This window comes from Bos taurus, chromosome 16 (assembly GCF_002263795.3).
Source record: "Bos taurus isolate L1 Dominette 01449 registration number 42190680 breed Hereford chromosome 16, ARS-UCD2.0, whole genome shotgun sequence".
NCBI lineage: Eukaryota > Metazoa > Chordata > Mammalia > Artiodactyla > Bovidae > Bos > Bos taurus.
The window spans coordinates 29,236,524-29,258,193 of record NC_037343.1 but is presented as its reverse complement, the minus strand read 5'-3'; the positions used below and the strand labels follow the sequence as shown (position 1 = coordinate 29,258,193).

General features: G+C 37.0%; 1 protein-coding gene across 1 annotated transcript in view; it reads left to right on the top strand.

The window, feature by feature from the left end:
* The window catches only part of LIN9 (lin-9 DREAM MuvB core complex component), an 85,303-nt gene extending 65,521 nt beyond the window's left edge, over positions 1 to 19,782 (top strand). The window contains exons 12-15 of the mRNA XM_024976709.2: positions 9,656 to 9,781; positions 17,376 to 17,555; positions 17,717 to 17,814; positions 18,300 to 19,782. Coding sequence (XP_024832477.1) covers positions 9,656 to 9,781; positions 17,376 to 17,555; positions 17,717 to 17,814; positions 18,300 to 18,405 — 510 coding nt within the window. The 3' untranslated portion in view covers positions 18,406 to 19,782. The remainder of the gene's footprint in view (positions 1 to 9,655; positions 9,782 to 17,375; positions 17,556 to 17,716; positions 17,815 to 18,299) is intronic.
* The last annotated feature ends 1,888 nt before the right edge of the window (positions 19,783 to 21,670 follow it).

The window sequence follows — 21,670 nt, the reverse complement described above, 5'->3', positions numbered from 1 at the left end:
TTTTCTTCAAGCGGGGGGGGGGGTGGAGGGAACAACTTGTTTAAGACACTTAAAAGTTTCAAAAAGGAATGAAAAACAACAAAAAGAATGAATATGTGCATTAGTCTAAGTGTCACCGTATAAAATAATAAAATTGTATCTTGCGGCATTTAAAATATAAAGGTTTAAAAATACAGTGCAACATTTGTTGATTAGGGTAAGGAGTGTGTATTCCACATAGATTTTGAAAAATGAAGAATGTACATTTTACTTTCTAAGGCACCTATTCAAATAATGGTAAAAGATTAATAACTACCAAGCTTATCAGGGGGAGTTGCATGAGGGAATGGAACAATTAAGTGTTCACTCAGTCCAAGAGAAGGCAACAAAGGAAAGGAAAAAATGACACCAAACAAGTGGGACACGTAGAAGGAAAATAGTGAGATGGTAGATTTAAATCTAAACATTTTGATAAATAGCACTGAGTATAAGTGGACTAAATTTCTTAAATAAAAAACAAAGATTGCCAGACTGGATGAAAAATAAAACCCAGTTCCTACCATATGATTCAGCAGTTCCACTCCTGGGTATATATTTGAAGAAAACAGAAACACTAATTCAAAAAGATACATGCATTTCAGTGTTCATAGCAGCATTATTTACAGTAGCCAAGATATGGAAGCAACCTAAGTGTCCATCAACAGATGAATGGATAAAGAAGATATAGTCTGTATATATGTGTGTACATGTATATACACACATGCACGCATACATGCTTACACACACACACTCAGTGGGCTATTACTCATCCATAAAAACAGAAATGCTGCTGTTTTCAGTAACATGGATCGAACTAGAGGGTATTATGCTTAGTGAAAGAAGTTAGAGAAAGATGAATACTACTCTGTGTTATTACTTAAATGTGGAATCTAGAAAATAAACATGGATATAACAAAACAGAAACAGACTCACAGATATAAAGAACTCGTGGTTACCAGTGGGAAAAGGGTAAGGGGATGGGCAAGATAGGGGATTTAGAGTTACAAGCTACTTCTATGTATAAATGGACTTCCCTGGTGGCTCAGACGGTAAAGCGTCTGTCTACAATGCGGGAGACCTGGGTTCAATCCCTGAGTTGGGAAGATTCCCTGGAGAAGGAAATGGCAACCCACTCCAGTACTCTTGCCTGGAAAATCCCGTGGACAGAGGAGCTTGGTGCAGGCTACTGTCCATGGGGTCACAAAGAGTCAGGTGCGACTGAGCGACTTCACTTTCACTTTTCACTATGTATAAAACAAATAAGCGACAAGGATACTACACAAAGAAATTCTTAATATTGGAGAGTAATTAGCCTCTAATTAAAAGAAATAAATTAAAAAATAATAAAATTAAATAAATTTAAATTTTTTTTAAAAATTAAAAAAAAAGAAATTCTTTGTACTACACAAGGACATTTAGCCATTATTTTGTAATAACTTTAAGTGAAGTATAATCTATAAAAAAAAATTGAATCACTGTGTTGTATACCTGAAACTGATATATTAGTTTAAATAGTTGTAAATCAACTACAACTTTAAAAAAAATCCAACTCTATGATTCTTGAAAGAGACACATTTAATATAAAAAAATCCAGGATAAAATCATTAATGTATGAAAAAATAAACAATACAATTATTTATTTATGGCTATGCTGGGTCTTTGTTGCTTTGCGGGCTTTTCTCTAGTTGTGGTGCATGGGCTTCTCATTGCAGTGGCTTCTCTTGTTGCAGAGCAGGGCTCTAGGGTGGGTGGGCTCAGTAGCTGTGGCACATGGGCCTAGTTGCTCAGTGGCAGGGATCATCCCAGATTAGGGATCAAATCCATGCATCCTGCATTGGCAGGTGGATTCTTTATCATTGAGCCACCAGGGAAACCCCAGCAATACAAATTTTAAAATAACAACAGAAAAGCATGTAACTATATTCAGTTCAGTTCAGTCACTCAGTCGTGTCTGACTCTTTGCAACCCCGTGAATCGCAGCACGCCAGGCCTCCCTGTCCATCGCCAACTCCCGGAGTTCACTCAAACTTATATCCATCGAGTTGGTGATGCCATCCATCCATCTCATCCTCTGTCGTCCCCTTTTCCTCCTGCCACCAATCCCTCCCAGCATCAGAGTCTTTTCCAATGAGTCAACTCTTCTCATGAGGTGGCCAAAGTACTGGAGTTTCAGCTTTAGCATCATTCCTTCCAAAGAACACCCAGGGTAACTATATTAGTATCTGATAATTAAATGTAGGGCAACAGATATACTGGTATTACTGGATATAGAGAGAGATGCTTTCTAATGAAGAAAACTTTAATTCACCATATCTTACTGGATGTAAAGAGGTGTGATTCTTAATGATGAAAGGTATAGTTTCAAAATAATAACTTGAAAGTTATATGTACTTAATAACATGGCATCCAAATATATAAAGCAAAAACTGGCAAAACTCAAAGGAAAAGTACAAATCCACTGTTGTAACAACACAGTTTCCATAGCCCTCTTAGTAACTAATAAAACAAATAGTCAAAAATCAGTTAGAGAAAAAAAAAAAAAATCAGAGGGCTTCCCTGATGGTTCAGTGGTAAAGGATCCACCTGCCAATGCAGGAGACACGGGTTCCATCCCCAGTCCAGGAAGATCCCACATGCCACAGAGCAACTAAGCCCGTGCGCCGCAACTACCGAGCCTGTGCTCTGGAGCCCAGGGGCTGCAACTGCTGAAGCCTGCGGGCCCTAGAGCCTGTGTTCTGTAACAAGAGAAGCCACCACAGTGAGAAGCCCATGCACTGCACTTCTCTCTTACCACTAGAGAAAAAGCCTGTGTAGCATTGAAGACCCAGAGCAGTCAAAATTAAGTTAGTTAATTAATAAAAATTTTTTAAAAATCAGAATATATACTTGAAAGACACAGTTAACAAATGATTTCATTAGCATACGGAGACAGTTACACCTGCCAACTGTAGGATACCTATTATTTTCAAGCCTGCATGGAATATTTACAAAAATTAATTGTACACTGGTCTTAGATCAGATTTCAACAAATTGCAAAATGATTAAAATTGTCCAAAGTAAGTTCTCTGACCACAGTACAGATAAATTTAGAAGTTAATAACTAAAGGATCAGTTCAGTTCAGTCACTCAGTTGTGTCTGACTCTTTGCGACCCCATGGACTGCAGCACACCAGGCATCCCTGTCCATCACCAACTCCCAGAGCTTGCTCAGACTCATGTCCATTGAGTTAGTGATGCCATCCAATCATCTCATCCTCTGTCGTCCCCTTCTCCTCCTGCCTTCGGTCTTTCCCAACATCAGGGTCTTTTCCAATAAGTCAGTTCTTAACTAAAAGATACCAAGAATAAAACTCACGCTTCAAGATTAAAGAATACAATGCTAAATAAACCATAAAGCAAAGAATGAGTTATCAGAGACCAGAAAATGTTTTTAATTTAGTAGTATTGAAAATTATATACATCAAAATGTTATTATGCAGCCACACCTATTTTAGAATAAAAGGCATGTTTAAATTGAAGATGGACTGAAAAAAATTAGTGAGTTACATCTATCTCAGTAAGTTAGAATAAGAACAACAAATTAAATCCAGAGAGAAAAGTAATGAAATAGAAAACAAATGTAAAATAGAGATGATCAACAGAGTAAAAGTTCAGCCCTTTGAAAGACCTAATAAAATTGATAATCCTGAAAATGCTAATCAGGAAAGATACAGCTTACTGCTATTAAGAAAGAGGGTGGTCCAGTGGTGGGGAATCAGCCTGCCAAGGCAGGAGACACGAGTTTTGTCCCTTACCTGTGTGCCACAACTGCAAAGCCTGCACTCTAGAGCCTGAGAGCAGCAACAAGAGAAGCCTGCACAGTGAGAAGTCCAGGTACTACAACACAGAGTAGCCCCAACTAGGAAAAGCCCATAAGCAGCAATGAAGGTCCAGCGCAGCCATAAAAAGAAAGAAAGAGGGAACATCGCTATAAAACCTACAGACATGAAAAAGATCTTGAGAGGATACTGTAGGATTGAATTTTGTGTGCTTCAAATTCATAAGTTGATGCCCTAAGCCACAGTGTAACTGTATTTAGAAATAGGGCCTTTAAGGAGATAATTTAGGTTAAATGAGGCAATAAAGTTGGGACCCAAATCAGTAAGACTGGTGTCCTTACAAGAAGAGGAAGAGACCCCAAGAGGTCTCTCCATGTATGCACAGAAGGAAGGCCATCTGAGGACACAACGAGAAGGCAGCTATCTGCAAGCCAGATAAAGTTCTAAAGTTCTATTTAGAAACCATCCCTGACAGCACCTTGATCTTGAACTTACAACCTTCATAACTACAAAAAGAATTTATTGCTATTTTTTAAGCCACCAGTCGTGGTATCCTGTTATAGCATGCCAAGCGGACTAATACAGTTCATAAACAGCTTCCTGTAAATATTTTTGAAAATTGAAATGAAGGAGGCAAATTCTTAGAAAAATACTTGTCAACACTGATATGGGAAAAAAGTCTGAATAGTCCCATCACTGCCTTATAAATGAATCTATAATGTAAACTTGACCACAAAGAACCTACACCACTAGATGAATTCTTCCATACCAATGAATTCAACTAAATATTTACCATTACCATCACCTTGCAAAAACTTTTTTTAGAGAACAGGAGAAAAACTAGGAACATTTTCCAATTCCTTTTTGTAATTCTTGAATAAGTTGATATTAAAACCTAACAAAGATATTACAAAAGAAATAACTACTAGCCAATATCATTTATGAATATAGGTGAAAGAATCCTAAACAAAGTATTAACAAATGGGAATGTTTCCAAGGTACATCATGCCAACCAGTAGATTTATTTCAGGAATGCAAAGGTAGTTTAACATTCAGAAATAAATAAGTGGAGTCTTAGCCACAGAAGAAGATGATGGTCCACAGACAGATTACAAAAATAGAATATAAAACATGTAAGCTAAAATGACCTAAATATCCAGAAGCTCCTCCATTAGGTAGATTTACAAGAAAACTTAATATGAAAAGAGTTATTTCCAATGGGGTGGCAGATTCACAGAACATACTAATGTTAAGCAAAATGTCAGAATTCATATTAGCTTTAAAACCATACTTCAGATTCTTTTCCTGTTTAGGTTGTTGTATAATATTGAGCAGAGTTCACTGTGCTATACAGTGGGTCCTTATTGGTTATCCATTTTAATTATAGCAGTGTATACGTGTCAATCCAAAAGAGATACATGTATATGTATAACTGAACCACTTTCCTCCACACATGAAATTATCACAACCAACTATATATATTGTTAACCAACTATACTACAATATAAGATAAAAGGTTAAAAAAAGCTAGGAAATCTAATGATGTCCAAAGAAAATATGAAACTTCTGCAGGCATTTATATAAGAAATAGCAGTTGATTTTAGGGGCTATCCAGCTTCCTGTCTTGGTTATTATGGTGCAAAAATCTCAAACATTTAATAAAGTTATTCCAGCTGGTGAACATAACATGTTCTTTCGTTGGTAATAAAATATTTAAAACATGTATACTCATTATGTTTTCAGACAGCAGGAGGACAATGTGCCCCTATTTTTTTCCTGATGTCAAGGACTGTCATTTAAGCATAAACCTGGAATTCAGTTCTATAGGATAAGATCAAGGTATGAAGTATCAGACTGCTTTAGAATAAAACTGTTCCCCAAAGAAGAAGAAGCATAAATCACATACTAGCCTGGCGAAAGAGTTGAAATTTAAATTGTTCAGTGTAGCGGGTATAAGGAATGCTATTGCAAATCCTGTTGCTTTTTAGAGAGTTGCTAACTGCCAGTAGTATAAAACAGAGAAGGCGATGGCAACCCACTCCAGTACTCTTGCCTGGAAAATCCCATGGACGGAGGAGCCTGGTGGACTGCAGTCCATGGGGTCGCTGAGTTGGGCACGACTGAGCGACTTCACTTTCACTTTTCACTTGCATGCATTGGAGAAGGAAATGGTAGCCCACTCCAGTGTTCTTGCCTGGAGAGTCCCAGGGACCGGGGAGCCTGGTGGGCTGCCGTCTATGGGGTCGCACAGAGTCGGACACGACTGAAGTGACTTAGCAGCAGCAGCAGCAGCAGTAGTATAAAAAGTATATTCAAGGTTATTTGATCCTTGTACTCATTAAAAACAAATGGTGGAGAGAGATGGATTTCTATTCACAGTAGGTCCTGTGTATAACATGTATCATGCATGGTAATTGTTTGGTCTTTGTTTAATAAACCATACCCTTTAATTTAAGTGGAATCATCAAAAAGGAAATAGTATGGTATGTGATGGCTCAGATGGTAAGGAATCTGCCTGCAGTGCAGGAGACCCAGGTTTGATCCCTGGGTTGGGAAGATCCCCTGGAGAAGGGAATGGCAGCCCACTCCAGTTTTCTTGCCTGGAGAATGCCATGGACAGAGGAGCCTGGTGGGCTATAGTCCCTGGGGTCGCAAAGAGTCCGACATGACTGAGCTACTAACACTTACTTACATGATTTGAGATTAGTTTTAAAAAGTAAATAAAACATGAAAATTATCTTCAGAGACTGCCATTTCTATTATATTGATATAAGTACAGTGCTTTGCTGCTGCTGCTGCTGAGTTGCTTCAGTCGCGTCTGACTCTGTGCGACCCCATAGACGGCGGCCCATCAGGCTCCTCCATCCCTGGGATTTTCCAGGCAAGAGTACTGGAGTGGGGTGCCATTGCCTTCTCCAATGCATGAAAGTGAAAAGTGAAAGTGAAGTCGCTCAGTCGTGTCCGACTCTTAACGACCCCATGGACTGCAGCCTACCAGGCTCCTCCGTCCATGGGATTTTCCAGGCAAGAGTACTGGAGTGGGGTGCCATTGCCTTCTCCGACAGTGCCTTATAGAGGTAGTAAAAATCAAATTATATCCATTAATCATAACATACCTATTATTTATTCTGTTTCGTATATCACTTGTGAGTTGAAATTTTGTCGAATATTTCAGGGACAAATACAAATTATTCAATTAGTTTAATTCCTTCTTTACAGAAGGAAGAATCCTAAGTATTATAAGGAGATTTTATTTTTAATATATCCAGAACTGTTATTTTTTAATATCTTCAGAGGTATAACAGTTCTTTCATTTTTATGGATTACAGATTTTCTTGGTATGCATTTTTTCCTAATTTTCTGTGATACATCAGGTTAGTGTCATTGAACTAATTTAATGTTTATGTTTAAACCCAAATGATTTTCACACTGAGTGATTTTATGGAGAAAAGGAAAGATATACCCATTTGAATGCAGAGTTCCAAAGAATACCAAGGAGAGATAAGAAAGCCTTCCTCTGTGATCAGTGCAAAGAAACAGAGGAAGACAATAGGATGGGAAAGACTAGAGATCTCTTCAAGAAAATTAGAGACACCAAGGGAGCATTTCATGCAAAGATGGGCTCAATAAAGGACAGAAATGGTATGGACCTAACAGAAGCACAAGATACTAAGAACAGGTGGCAAGAATACACAGAAGAACTATACAAAAAAGATCTTCATGACCCAGATAAGCACAATGTTGTGATCACTCACCTAGAGCCAGACATCCTGGAATGTGAAGTCAAGTGGGCCTTAGGAAGCATTACTACAGATAAAACTAGTGGAGGTGATGGAATTCCAATTGAGCTATTTCAAATCCTAAAAGATGATGGTGTAAAAGTGCTGCACTCGATATGCCAGCAAATTTGCAAAATTCAGCAGTGGCCACGGGACTGGAAAAGGTCAGTTTTCATTCCAATCTCAAAGAAGGGCAATGCCAAATAATTTCAAACTACTCCACAATTGCACTCATCTCACATGCTAGGAAAGTAATACTCAAAATTCTCCAAGCCAGGCTTTAATAGTAGGTGAACCATCAACTTCCAGATGTTCAAGTTAAATATAGAAAAGGCAGAGGAACCAGAGATCAAATTGCCAACATCCACTAAATCATAGAAAAAGCAAGAGAATTCCAGAAAAACATCTTGCTTCATTGACTACGCCAAAGCCTTTGACTGTGTAGATCACAACAAACTGTGGAAAATTCTTAAAGAGATGGAAATACCAGACCACCTTACCTACCTTCTGAGAAATCTGTATGCAGGTCAAGAAGCAACAGTTAGAACCAGACATGGAATCTTTAAATGACATCCCTTCCCTTGTCTCCCTGTGACATTGTTTCCCTTCCTCCTCTTTCACTGCATCAGATCTCATGGTGGAGGAATTCTGATGCAGTCTACCTTCAGATCCTGCATGCTTACCACTTATTGGCTTTGGTACATGGACCTCAGATTCCTCCATATGTAATGTGGGGATAATTATAGTATCCTTCTTGGGATGGTTGTAAGGATTCTGTGAGATTCTCTTAAACACTTAGAACAGTACCTGGTACATTATTAATAGTGTGTGCTGTTGAGCAAAACATTTAACTTTCCTGGGCCTCAGTTTTCTCATCTGTAAAATGACAAGGCTGAACAAGATGATTGCCAGGTTTCTGTTAGCTCAAACAATTAAAACTCTGTGATTGGTTATTAGTGCAAGTAGTTTACCCTACCAGTCTAGGCACACTTTTATTTCTTAATTGTACTTGTTTCTCCAGTGCACGATGGTCTGCTTTCTTAGAAATCCTGTGAAAAACAGAAGTGTGGTTCAATTTGGCTTGACTAAAGAAGTCTCATTGCAGCATTTGTAGCTGAAGTGGAACGGATAGTGTAATTTATTGGAGGTGTTATGAAGAAAGGAAAAGAAATGGAATCAAAGTCTGTTTACACTTACTGGTAGGAAGCAGATACGAAATGATGGCAATGGTGGTAACAGTTAATACTTAATGAATATTTTCTATGTGGAAGGCAATATGCTACCATATATTATTTCATTTAACCTTTGCCATAATCTCATTAGATAGAAGTTCTTTTATCCCCAGTTTGCAGATGAGAAAACAGGCACAGAGAAATTAAGGAACTTGCTTAAAGTCACACAGCTAATATGTAATAGTGTTGGGTTTTGAACATGTAATCTGATTCTAGCACGCATGACTGTTATCCATTATGCTATACTGAATTGAGTCCAAATGGAGAATCAATTAAATTACTAGAACACTTCAAATGAATATATATAATTTTTTACCAACTTTTTATTTTTGAAAATGATAAAGTTACTAAAAAGTTAAAAGATTTTTAAGAAACATAAGAAACATACATAGATTCAACAGTTTTGAACATTTAATCTGTCTTGCACACACACACACTCTATATATATATATACAATCTCCATTTTTTAAAAAGTAAATGACAGACATCATGACACTCATAAGAACAAAGACAATCACCTAAATAACAATAATACCATTACCACATATAAGTAGTATAACATTGAGCATAGTCTGTTTTAATAACCTGTTTGTCTATTTTGAATAAGTCCTGGGGAGGGAGGAGGGAGGAGGGTTCAGGATGGGGAACACATGTATACCTGTGGCGGATTCATTTTGATATTTGGCAAAACTAATACAATTATGTAAAGTTTAAAAAAAAAAAAAAAGTCCTGTATCCTAGTAGATCGTTGAAATTGCATTGTTAAAAAAAAAAACCTTATCAAAATCTGACTTTTTTTCCTTCTCAGAAATCATATTCCATGCCCATTGGCATTGAATTTCAACGGAGATATGCAACGATCGTTTTAGAGCTTGAACAACTGAACAAGGACCTAAACAAAGTCTTGCACAAAGTTCAGCAGTACTGCTATGAGGTAGGTGGTGTGTGCGGAGTTCCCTTGAGGGGGCTGTGACCCCCTCTTACTTGAAACTGATTCTGTTACCATCCCATCTTAGAAAACCCAAACTAAGCCAAGATCTTTGAGCAGAACCATATTTATATACTTTTTTTTCCCTTACAGCATCAACATTGAAGAGTGCTTTATACACACCTGTCAATTCTGTTGGTTTTTTGTTTGAATTACAAATGATTATAGCTCTCTAAAAATTTAGAAACATCCAGAAAAATAATTACTCTTAATTCTACTACCACAAAAACTTTATTTTTGTTTATTTCCTAATTTTTTTAAACCATACATGCTTTTTCTTACAAAGTTATGACCATGCTGTGTATACAGTTTTGATTGCTCCTTTTTAAACTTTACATTTGGGGATCCCTGGTGGTCCAATGGTTAGGACTCGGTGTTTTCACTGCTGAGAGCCTGTGTTCAATGTCTGCTTGGGGAACTAAAATCCCACAGGCTGTGAGGCACAGTCAAAAAAATAAATAGAAATTTTAAAAATAAACTTTACATTAGAACTATGCATTTTTGAACTGCAGTCACATACATTATAGGATTATTTGTGAATTATCATTATTGTTATGTACATATAATTATATGTATGAAGGTGGTTCACCAGTTTCATCAAAAATTTGAGTTTCTTACAAGGAAGAATGAAATGATTGTAATGAGTTTAGTATGCTCCAGCATTTGCATTCTTAGAAGTTGTATATTTCCAGTAAAGCCACTTTTTTTTTTTTGAAGTAGGGTTTTTTGAATTAGCATTCAAAAGGTATCCTTTTGAATTAGAGTTTTCATCTTTTCCATGAGTGGGATTACTTGATCATAATGGTAACTCTGTTTTTAGTTTTTAAGGAACATCCATACTGTTCTCCATACTGACTGTACCAATTTACATTCCTACTCAGTGTAGGAGGGTTCCTTTTCTCCATACCTTCTCCAGCATTTATTATTTGTAGACCAGTTGATTTACAGTGCTTCAAGTGTACACAAAGTAATTCAGAGACATATGTTCTTTTTCACATTCTTTTCCATTATAGATTATTACTGAATATAGTTGCCTATGCTATACAGTAGGACCTTGTTTATCTGTTTTATATACGGTAGTGTATATCTGTTAATCCAAAATTCCTAATTTATCCTCCCCCCATCCCTTTTCCACTGATAATCCTTTCTATGTCCTCTTTTCTATGTCTGAGAGTCCATTTTGGTTTTGTAAAAAATTTTATTTGTATCACTTTTTGATCCTTTTTTTGGTACCATGTTTTTAGATTCTACAAGTAAGTGTTATCATAATGATATTTGCCTTCTTTGTCTGACTTACTTCACTTAGTATGATAATCTCTAGGTCCATCCATGTTGCTGTAAATGGCATTTTTCATTCTTTGTTTAAAGCTGAGTAATATTCTATTGTATATATGTACCACATATTCCTGTGGTTTGTTTTTTTTTTCCTTATACCACATCTTCTTTATCCATTCTTCTACTGATAAACATTTAGGTTGCTTCTATGTCTTGGCTATTGTAAATAGTGTTGCTATGAACTTTGGGGTGCATTTATCTTTTTGAATTAGAGTTTTCATCTTTTCCATGAGTACGATTACTAGATCATAATAGTAACTGTTTTTAGTTTTTAAGGAACCTCCATACTGTTCTCTGTACTCGCTATACCAGTTTACCCTCCTACCATCAGTGTAGGAGGGTTCCTTTTCTCCGTACCCTCTCCAGCATTTATTATTTGTAGACTTTTTGATGATGGGCATTCTCACTGATGTGAGGTGATAACTTTTTGTAGTTTTGATTGCACTTCTCTCATAACTAGAGGTGTGGAGCATCTTTTCATGTACTTGTTGCCCATGTGAACGTCTTCTTTGGAGAAATGTCTCGGTCTTTTGCCCATTTTTTGATTGGGTTGTTTGGGTTTTTTTGATATTGAGTTGTATAAACTCTTTGTTTATTTCAGAAATTAATCCTTTGCGGTCACATCATTTGCAAACATGTTATCTCATTCTGTAGTTTGTCTTTTTATTTACAGTTTCCTTTGCTATGCAAAGGCTTTTAAGTTTAATTAGGTCCCTTTTTTTTTTTGCTCTTGTTTTCATTACTCTAGAAGATGGATCCAAAAAAATATTGCTGTGATTTATGTCAAAGAGTGTTCTAATATCTTACATTTAAGTCTTTAATCCATTTTGAGTTTACTTTTTATATGGTATTAGAGAATGTTCTTTGCATGAAATGTTCCCTTGGTATCTCTAATTTTCTTGAAGAGATCTCTAGTCTTTCCCATTCTGTTGTTTTCCTCTATTTCTTTGCATTAATCGCTGAGGAAGGCTTTCTTATCTCTCCTTGCTATTCTTTGGAACTCTGCATTCAGATGCTTATATCTTTCCTTTTCTCCTTTGCTTTTCACTTCTCTTGTTTTCACAGCTATTTGTAAGGCCTCCCCAGACAGCCATTTTGCTTTTTTGCATTTCTTTTCCATGGGGATGGTCTTGATCCCTGTCTCCTGTACAATGTCACGAACCTCTGTCCGTAGTTCATCAGGCACTCTATTTATCAGATCTAGTCCCTTAAATCTATTTTTCACTTCCACTGTATAATCATAAGGAATTTGATTTAGGACATACCTGAATGGTCTAGTGGTTTTCCCTACTTTCATCAATTTAAGTCTGAATTTGGCAATAAGGAGTTCGTGATCTGAGCCACAGTCAGCTCCCGGTCTTGTTTTTGCTGACTGTATAGAGCTTCTCCATCTTTGACTGCAAAGAATATAATCAATCTGATTTCGGTGTTGACCATCTGATGATGTCCATGTGTAGAGTCTTCTCTTGTGCTGTTGGAAGAGGGTGTTTGCTATGACCAGTGCATTCTCTTGGCAAAACTCTATTAGCCTTTGACCTGCTTCATTCCGTATTCCAAGGCCAAATTTGCCTGTTACCTCAGGTGTTTCATGACTTCCTACTTTTGCATTCCAGTCCCCTATAATGAAAAGGACGTCTTTTTTGGGTGTTAGTTCTAAAAGGTCTTGTAGGTCTTCATAGAACTGTTCAACTTCAGCTCTTCAGAGTTACTGGTTGGGGCATAGGCTTGGATCACTGTGATATTGAATGATTTGCCTTGGAAACGAACAGAGATGATTCTGTCGTTTTTGAGATTGCATCCAAGTACTGCATTTCTGACTCTTTTGTTGACCGTGATGACTACTCCATTTCTTTTAAGGGATTCCTGCCCACAGCAGTAGATATAATGGTCATCTGAATTAAATTCACCCATTCCAGTCCATTTCAGTTCGCTGATTCCAAGAATGTCGATGTTCACTCTTGCCATGTCCTGTTTGACCACTTCCAATTTGCCTTGATTCATGGACCTAACATTCTAGGTTCCTGTGCAATATTGCTCTTTACAGCATAGGACTTCGCTTCTATTACTCACATCCACAACTGGGTATTGTTTTTGCTTTGGCTCCATCCCTTGATTCTTTCTGGAGTTATTTCTCCACTGATCTTCAGTAGCATATTGGGCACCTACTGACCTGGGGAGTTCCTCTTTCAGTATCCTATCATTTTGCCTTTTCATACTGTTCATGGGGTTCTCAAGGCAAGAATACTGACGTGGTTTGCCATTCCCTTCTCCAGTGGACCACATTCTGTCAGACCTCTCCACCATGACCCACCCGTGTTAGGTGGCCCCATACGGCATGGCTTAGTTTCACTGAGTTAGACAAGGCTGTGTCCGTGTGATTAGATTGACTAGAAATGGTATACCTAACAGAAGCACAAGATACTAAGAAGAGGTGGCAAGAATACACAGAAGAACTGTACAAAAAAGATCTTCACGACCAAGATAATCATGATGGTGTGATCAGTCACCTAGAGCCAGACATCCTGGAATGTGAAGTCAAGTGGGCCTTAGAAAGCATCACTACGAACAAAGCTAGTGGAGGTGATGGAATTCCAGTTGAGCTATTTAAAATCCTGAAAGATGATGCTGTGAAAGTGCTGCAGTCAATATGCCAGCAAATTTGCAAAACTCAGCAGTGGCCACAGGACTGGAAAAGGTCAGTTTTCATTCCAATCCCAAAGAAAGGCAATGCCAAAAAATACTCCAACTACTTCACAATTGCACTCATCTCACACGCTAGTAAAGTAATGCTTAAAATTCTCCAAGCCAGGCTTCAGCAATATGTGCACCGTGAACTTCCTGATGTTCAAGCTGGTTTTAGAAAAGGCAGAGGAACCGGAGATCAAATTGCCAACATCCGCTGGATCATGGAAAAAGCAAGAGAGTTCCAGAAAAACATCTATTTCTGCTTTATTGACTGTGCCAAAGCCTTTGACTGTGTGGATCACAATAAAGTGTGGAAAATTATGAAAGATGTGGGAATACCAGACCACCTGACCTGCCTCTTGAGAAACCTATATGCAGGTCAGGAAGCAAGTGTTAGAACTGGACATGGAACAACAGACTGGTTCAAATAGGAAAAGGAGAACGTCAAGGCTGTATATTGTCACCCTGCTTATTTAACTTATATGCAGAGTACATCATGAGAAACTCTGGGCTGGAAGAAGCACAAGCTGGAATCAAGATTGCCGGGAGAAATATCAATAACCTCAGATATGCAGATGACACCACCCTTATGGCAGAAAGTGAAGAGGAACTCAAAAGCCTCTTGATGAAAGTGAAAGTGGAGAGTGAAAAAGTTGGCTTAAAGCTCAACATTCAGAAAACGAAGATCATGGCATCTGGTCCCATCACTTCATGGGAAATAGATGGGGAAACAGTGGAAACAGTGAGAGACTTTATTTTGGGGGGCTCCAAAAGCACTGCAGATGGTGATTGCAGCCATGAAATTAAAAGACGCTTACTCCTTGGAAGGAAAGTTATGACCAACCTAGACAGCATATTAGAAAGCAGAGAGATTACTTTGCCAACAAAGGTCCATCTAGACAAGGCTATGGTTTTTCCAGTGGTCATGTATGGATGTGAGAGTTGGACTGTGAAGAAAGCTGAGTGCTGAAGAATTGATGCTTTTGAACTGTGGTGTTGGAGAAGACTCTTGAGAGTCCCTTGGACTGCAAGGAGATCCAACTGGTCTATTCTGAAGCAGATCAGCGCTGGGATTTCTTTGGAAGGAATGATGCTAAAGCTGAAACTCCAGTCCTTTGGCCACCTCATGCGAAGAGTTGACTCATTGGAAAAGACGCTGATGCTGGGAGGGATTAGGGGCAGGAAGAGAAGGGGATGACAGAGGATGAGATGGCTGGATGGCATCACTGACTTTATGGCCGTGAGTTTGAGTGAACTCCGGGAGTTGGTGATGGACAGGGAGGCCTGGCGTGCTGAGATTCATGGGGTCGCAAAGAGTCGGACACGACTGAGCGACTGAACTGAGAGAATGTTCTATTTCATTATTTTACATATAGCTGTCCAGTTTTCCCAGCACCATTTACTGAAGAGATACTACCTTTTTTCCATTGTATATTTGTGCCTCTTTGTTGTAGATTGACCATAAGTGCATGGGTCTAGGACTTCCCTGGTGGCTCAGATGGTAAAGAATCCACCTGCAATGCGAGAGGTTCTATTCCTAGATTGGGAAGACCCCCTGGAGGAGGGCATGGCAACCCACTCCAGTATTCTTGCCTAGAGAATCCCCATAGACAAAGGAGCCTGGTGGTCTACAGTCCATGGGCTCACAGTGTCAGACACAACCCAGCAACTAAGCACAGCATGGGATATTTACAGCCACATCTGTTTGTGATGTGAGATAAACAGCTTTTTATGATACTAACCTCATCATTGAGTCCCAAAGATCTGCCATTTTTGTTGATACCAGTCCACTTGAACTGAGAGAAATGAACTGCGATTACCTTTAACTAAATTCTGAGTATGTTTTGCTCATTCCTTCAGCCATCCATTATTATTTTTATTTTCCTGATAATTGTCATTTACCTACATAGCAATATGTGTTGTCCCTGCAAATAGAGTTCTCCCCCTGGACTAGCAACCATCCACAAGAGGTGCAAACCATGCTGTCCAAGATGACGTGAAACATGCAGAAGTGGATGTCCTTTTGTATCTCACTGTGTACACAAGGCCATATGTGACACTCATTTCCTAATGGAGTAAACTTAATTTAATTTTCACAAAGCTCTTATGGAAGCACAATATTGATTTTAAAATGAGAACAAGCAATTCCACTTCTGTGTATATATCAAAGATATATGAACATGTATTTACCAAAGGATAGACACTAGAACATATATAGCATCACTGTTCATTATAGCCAAAAATTAGAAATTACCCAAATACCCATCAATACTAAAATGAATCGGTAAGTTGTCATATAATATGGAATTCTTAGCAATAAGAATGAATATGTGAACATATTTGTTCATATGAGAACATGCAAATATTGAACAAATAAAGTCAGACACAAAAGAATATATAATGCATAATTTCATATTATGTAAAGCTCAAAAGCCAGCAAAAACTAATATATATAATAATATATAGGTCTGTATTGTTTATATATATATAAAAGTCAGGATGGTAGCTACCCTTGGAGTATTATATATTTATGTATACTTCAGTTTAAAAAAATGTTAAATGTTAGAAGACAAGATTATTCATTGCAGTGTTTCTGACAGTCACAAAATATTAGAAGTAACCTAAATGCCCATACATAGGGAATTGGCTGAATAACTTATGGCACATCCCATAGTGGAGCGGTGTGCTGCTCTAAGAACAAGGAAGCTGTCTGTGCTGATGGAGGCACATAGCTTCCTTAACCAGGTGATCAAAGATAACATAAGCAGTAGTGGGGCAGATAAACATCATACACCTCCTAGTCACAGTGAACTGAGAACAACATCACTTTCGTGGTGTTCCCGCCGAAGACCTATTACTTTAGTCTAATCAAGAGGAAACAGACAAACCCACATTGAGGGATATTATGCAAAATAATTGGCTGATATTCTTCAAAGCTATCAAGGTTATGAAAGACTGAGGAACTGTTCCAGAGTAAAGGAGTCTAGAGAAACAGGACAACCAGATGTATTCAGGGGGAAAAATAGCTAGGTATTGGGACAGTTGATGAAATCTGTATATAGACTGTTAGAAAATGGTATTATGTCTTTGCTAAACTTCCTGATTGTGATCAGATCATTGCTCTGTGGTTATTAAGTATTTAGGAGTAAAGAGGCACAGTGTTTGCAATTTATTCTCAAATAATTAAGAGAAAAAAAATTATATACAGAGAAAGGTCGAATGTTAACTCAAACACAGTAAACCATAAGCAGTTAGTGAATCTGGGTAAAAGGTTATCAAGAAATTTTTGTTCTATTCTTTTTTTAGAAGTACCTCAAAATTAAAAGGTACCCAAAATATAAAACAAATCAAAAAATAAATACTGTTAGAGGAGAAAAAATTTCTAAGGTAAAAGTGAGGTTGTTTTTGTTACACAAATGCTACTTTTTAAAAAATCCTAATCTGCAAACAGGGCACAAACACACAGAAATTATCATGGCCTTATGAATGTGTATCTTGTGTTTTAATCATCTGTATTCAGCTTGCTCCAGACCAAGGGCTCCAGCCTGCAGATCAGCCGACAGACATGAGACGAAGGTGTGAGGAAGAAGCACAGGAAATAGTTCGGCATGCAAATTCCTCAACAGGACAGCCCTGTGTTGAAAATGAAAATCTGACAGACTTAATCTCCAGGCTTACAGCTATTTTATTACAAATTAAGGTAAATTTCAGAGGACCTTTTGGGGAAAATATTAAGAATACTTTCTTCATTTTGACACCTAAACAAACTGTGCTAATTTGGTGCTAAAAAATTAAACTGTATATTAGAGCAGAGTTTTTGTCTGTATTCGAAGTACAATTTTGAAATTTTTTTTTCTTTAGTGTCTAGCAGAAGGAGGCGACCTGAATTCCTTTGAATTTAAATCACTTACAGATTCACTAAATGATATCAAGAGTACAATAGATGCTTCTAATATCAGGTAATTCGTTAGATGTACTCTATTTTTATTGAAATTCATAGTGATTTCCAGTATAAGCTTTAAGAATTGTACGTATTTATGAAGTAGTCATGATTTTTATCCTTTAAGTAAATTGTAAATGAGCTTTCATGTTATATGCAGTCTATTGACAGAATTTTCAGATGGATTTTTTTATATAAAGGCGTCAAAGACATATAATATTTAGGTTTGGGTTTGGCATAGAGGTTTAACTTTGAAGTGAGTCTTCCCCAAAGAGAGATTTGTCCATCCTCTTTCCAGTACTTCCATGGTTTCTTGGCTTCTTTCAAGCATACCTTTCAGTTACTACTGAAATAGAATTATGGCTAATGTAAAGGGAAGATATGTTACTTATGTGGGGTTGTTATCTTAGCTATTTCCTAACTGAAATTCAGCTTTTTCTTTTTAGAAAAACTGTTTTTAATTTTGTGAGATAAAGTAGTTAACCATATTTCTTCTTTCTTTAGTTGCTTTCAGAATAATGTAGAAATTCATGTTGCACATATTCAGAGCGGCCTGAGCCAGATGGGAAACTTACATGCCTTTGCAGCAAATAACACCAACAGAGACTGAATAGAAGATTTAATTATCCCAACTGCATAGGACATTGTTTTTGTGAAGTTCTCTTCCTTTATATAGGCTTCCAACACCAAATAACCTATCTGCTGGAAAACAAGGAAAATTTAAATCTCCAAATAAGGCATTTTAATATACTCTACTGCTTCTTGAACCAGCATTGCTGACCAGCATTATATTTATTTTTCTTTTATTACTCAGCTGCAGTAGCACTGCTTATGTTATATATGTTTATTAGCAAGTATTTTTAAACTGAAAATGTCTGAACATAACATAATTTCATGGAAGAATATTGTTGACCATTTTTTTAATGTGCATGAATTCAACTCAACCCAGGCAGACAACTACTGCAGTGGAGAACATGAAGAAACATGGTCTTTTGTGCATTATGCATGGCAATGTGGAAATTCTATCTAGAAAATTACAACTCCAGTTCATTTAGTTGATCACCACTTCAGTCTTCAAAAGATAACATCATGAGATATGGGAAGTCCTCATTTTTAGGAAGCCACTGGAATATAGGTGGGAAATACGGACTTTACAAGTATATATGATATATACTTGCAATGTGACATGGTTCTATAGATCATTTTATAATAATAAATATTTTAATTTATCATAATTTATAAAAGAAACCTTTGTTGTTTGTCTGTTGAAAGAAAATGAAGGAGCAGGAAAGAAACATTACTGCAAGATGCTAAATTTCAGCAAATGGATTTGGCATGTCTTTTCCCATCAATTCAGGGCAAAAAGTGCCATTGTTATGGGATTTATTTTCAAAAGACTGATAACACACTATTTTCATATTTTTTTGTTTATTTGCACAATTTTTGAACCAGATTACTGGTTAAAATCCAACAGTTACACAATTTTTAAAGTAAAAAAAATTTTATAAGGAATACAAATACAATAGCCAGTGCTAGAAAATGGAGAAAAAAGGTTTGTATTTGGTTGTGGGCTTTTTTGGTTCTCGGTTTTTTAAGGAAAACCCTGCCTAAGATGTTAATCTTGTAAAAAGTGTGTATTTGGAATTTTCTCTGTTTTAATATAGAATATTATAAAGTCAAAATATAATAAATTGTTTTCAGATTTGGAGTTTAAGATATAGCTGTAGAAGTGGCTTTGATTCTTTTAGATGTCTCATAAAATGAGACTTTTTATATTAATGTATAATAAAACTGAAACAAGATTATTTTCCATTTGAAATTTTTGTACAGTTTAAAAATGCTTCCATATTCTTTGTTGGTATTGTGCCACTGCAGAACTTTAGTGCAGAGTTTATATTTAGCTAAACTGTTATGTTTAATTAAGAAATGCATAAATCTTTTATTCTTAATATTTGTAATTCTAAATAAATTGATTTATGAAAATTAATGATCTTCATTTTCATTTAATTAATACAAGTTGATAAATATTTCTTCTATTTAAAATGTTTTTTAAAATTATCTTTTCCACTAAACTATATTTTTTGGAGGAACAGTACAAATTTATTACTAAGTCATTTTGAATTAAAATACCATTAGGACGTTTTTTCCCCACGGCTAAGTAGTCACTACGGAAAACACTGAGCACGTAAGTTACTTGGCTTACTCTAGACTAGAGAAAGGTTGCTTTTCAATATATTCTGCCTAGACTTAGGTAAGCATTTTTTATATTTTTTCTTCTACATTTCTTAAGGCTGACTTGTCACACTTAAATTATACCTAGTTTTGCACTTACGTAATTAAGCATCATCTATATCTTTCAGTGCCATCATGTGTTGATGACAAGAACTGTGCCTAAGAATAAATATGAATTTTATTTTTGTTTAAGGAAGAAGAAATCTATATAATTCAAAGTAGTCATTTGGGATCGGCTGTGCATTAATTTAAATGATGCTGCCACTGCTTAACACCTTTATGGAGCCCTAAAGAAAACTATCAAAGCCAGATTGAGCGAGCAAGCAAGTACATCATGCTTTATGTAGATTTGGTTCTGAATTTCTATTAGTTCCAAAAATCAGATTCACTTGCTACCATTGAGAATCTACAAACAAACTTGCCTGTTAAATTTTTTTCCTTGAATTCAAGCCCTTTCTCCATCTTCATTATCACCAGTACTGTCCACCCAGTGCCCTCATCCCTATCCTGGAATACAGCAGAGAGTTCTTGTCTCCCAGCATCCACTCAGCTCTCCGCAGAAGCGGCCAAAGCGATGCTCTTAAAATGAAGAACTGGTCAGGTTATTCCCAACTAAAGTCTTCTGTCTCTCAGGACAAATTCAGAACTCTTCTACAAGACCTACACAGCCATGCCTGATCTGGCCTCCCGTACAGTTTCTCCACCCTGCTCCTTAAGTCTCCAGGGTCTTTGCACACTCAGTGCCCTCTGTGTTCCCTCTCCCTTTACTTTGGTAACTCCTGATGATCCTGCAGATTTTACCTTCAGCATCCCTGTCTGAAGGTATCTTCAGAAATGAAGATAATCTTTGACCACTACATGTCCTCTCCAGGCCCTCACAGGCCTCCTCCATCCAGCACTGGGTCACATTTGCAATTTTGTATTTCTTCTGTCTCCATCCTGGCTTCTTGGGTCCATTAGGTGGGGGACCATTGCTGGTTTTGCTCACCATTTTATTTCCAGGCCCTGCTAAAGTGCCTTTCATAGGCACCAAATATTTGTGGAATAAATGAACAAGAGTTTCTAAGGAGTTCTAAGCAACATTTGAGTCCCTGGAATAAAAGTAGGGTCCTTTGTGAGGATTGCTTTGAAAGATGAGACATACTCACTTGGATGTACAAATACTGATTAAGGAGTTGCCTTTAAACCTATCACGTTATCATTAGTCCTAACTAAAAGGTCAGGCCAATATAACAGCCATTATATGGTGGTGAATAAATGGTGGACTGAGTTCTAGATTTGAGTCCTGGCCATTATTTATTAGCTATGTGACTGTCAACCACTACTTAAATTTCGTAATTTTTAAAATAATAACAGTCCCTACCTTACATGGCAGTTGTAAGGATTAAATCTATAATGCCTGTAATGCATTCAACAGTTAGGGTCTCAAGTGTTTCAGAACAGTACAGACCATTCTTAGAGGATCCTATATTAAAAATCGTGACAGTACTTAAACATTTGTAGATTTTTTTTTAACTGTTCACTGGGGAAAAGAGAACATAATGTAAATACAATAATAAAATTAATATGTTCATTATAAGATTTCCTTTAAATGTGATCCTTAATGGACTGTTAAGTTTAAATGATATGCCTCTCAGTTGTGA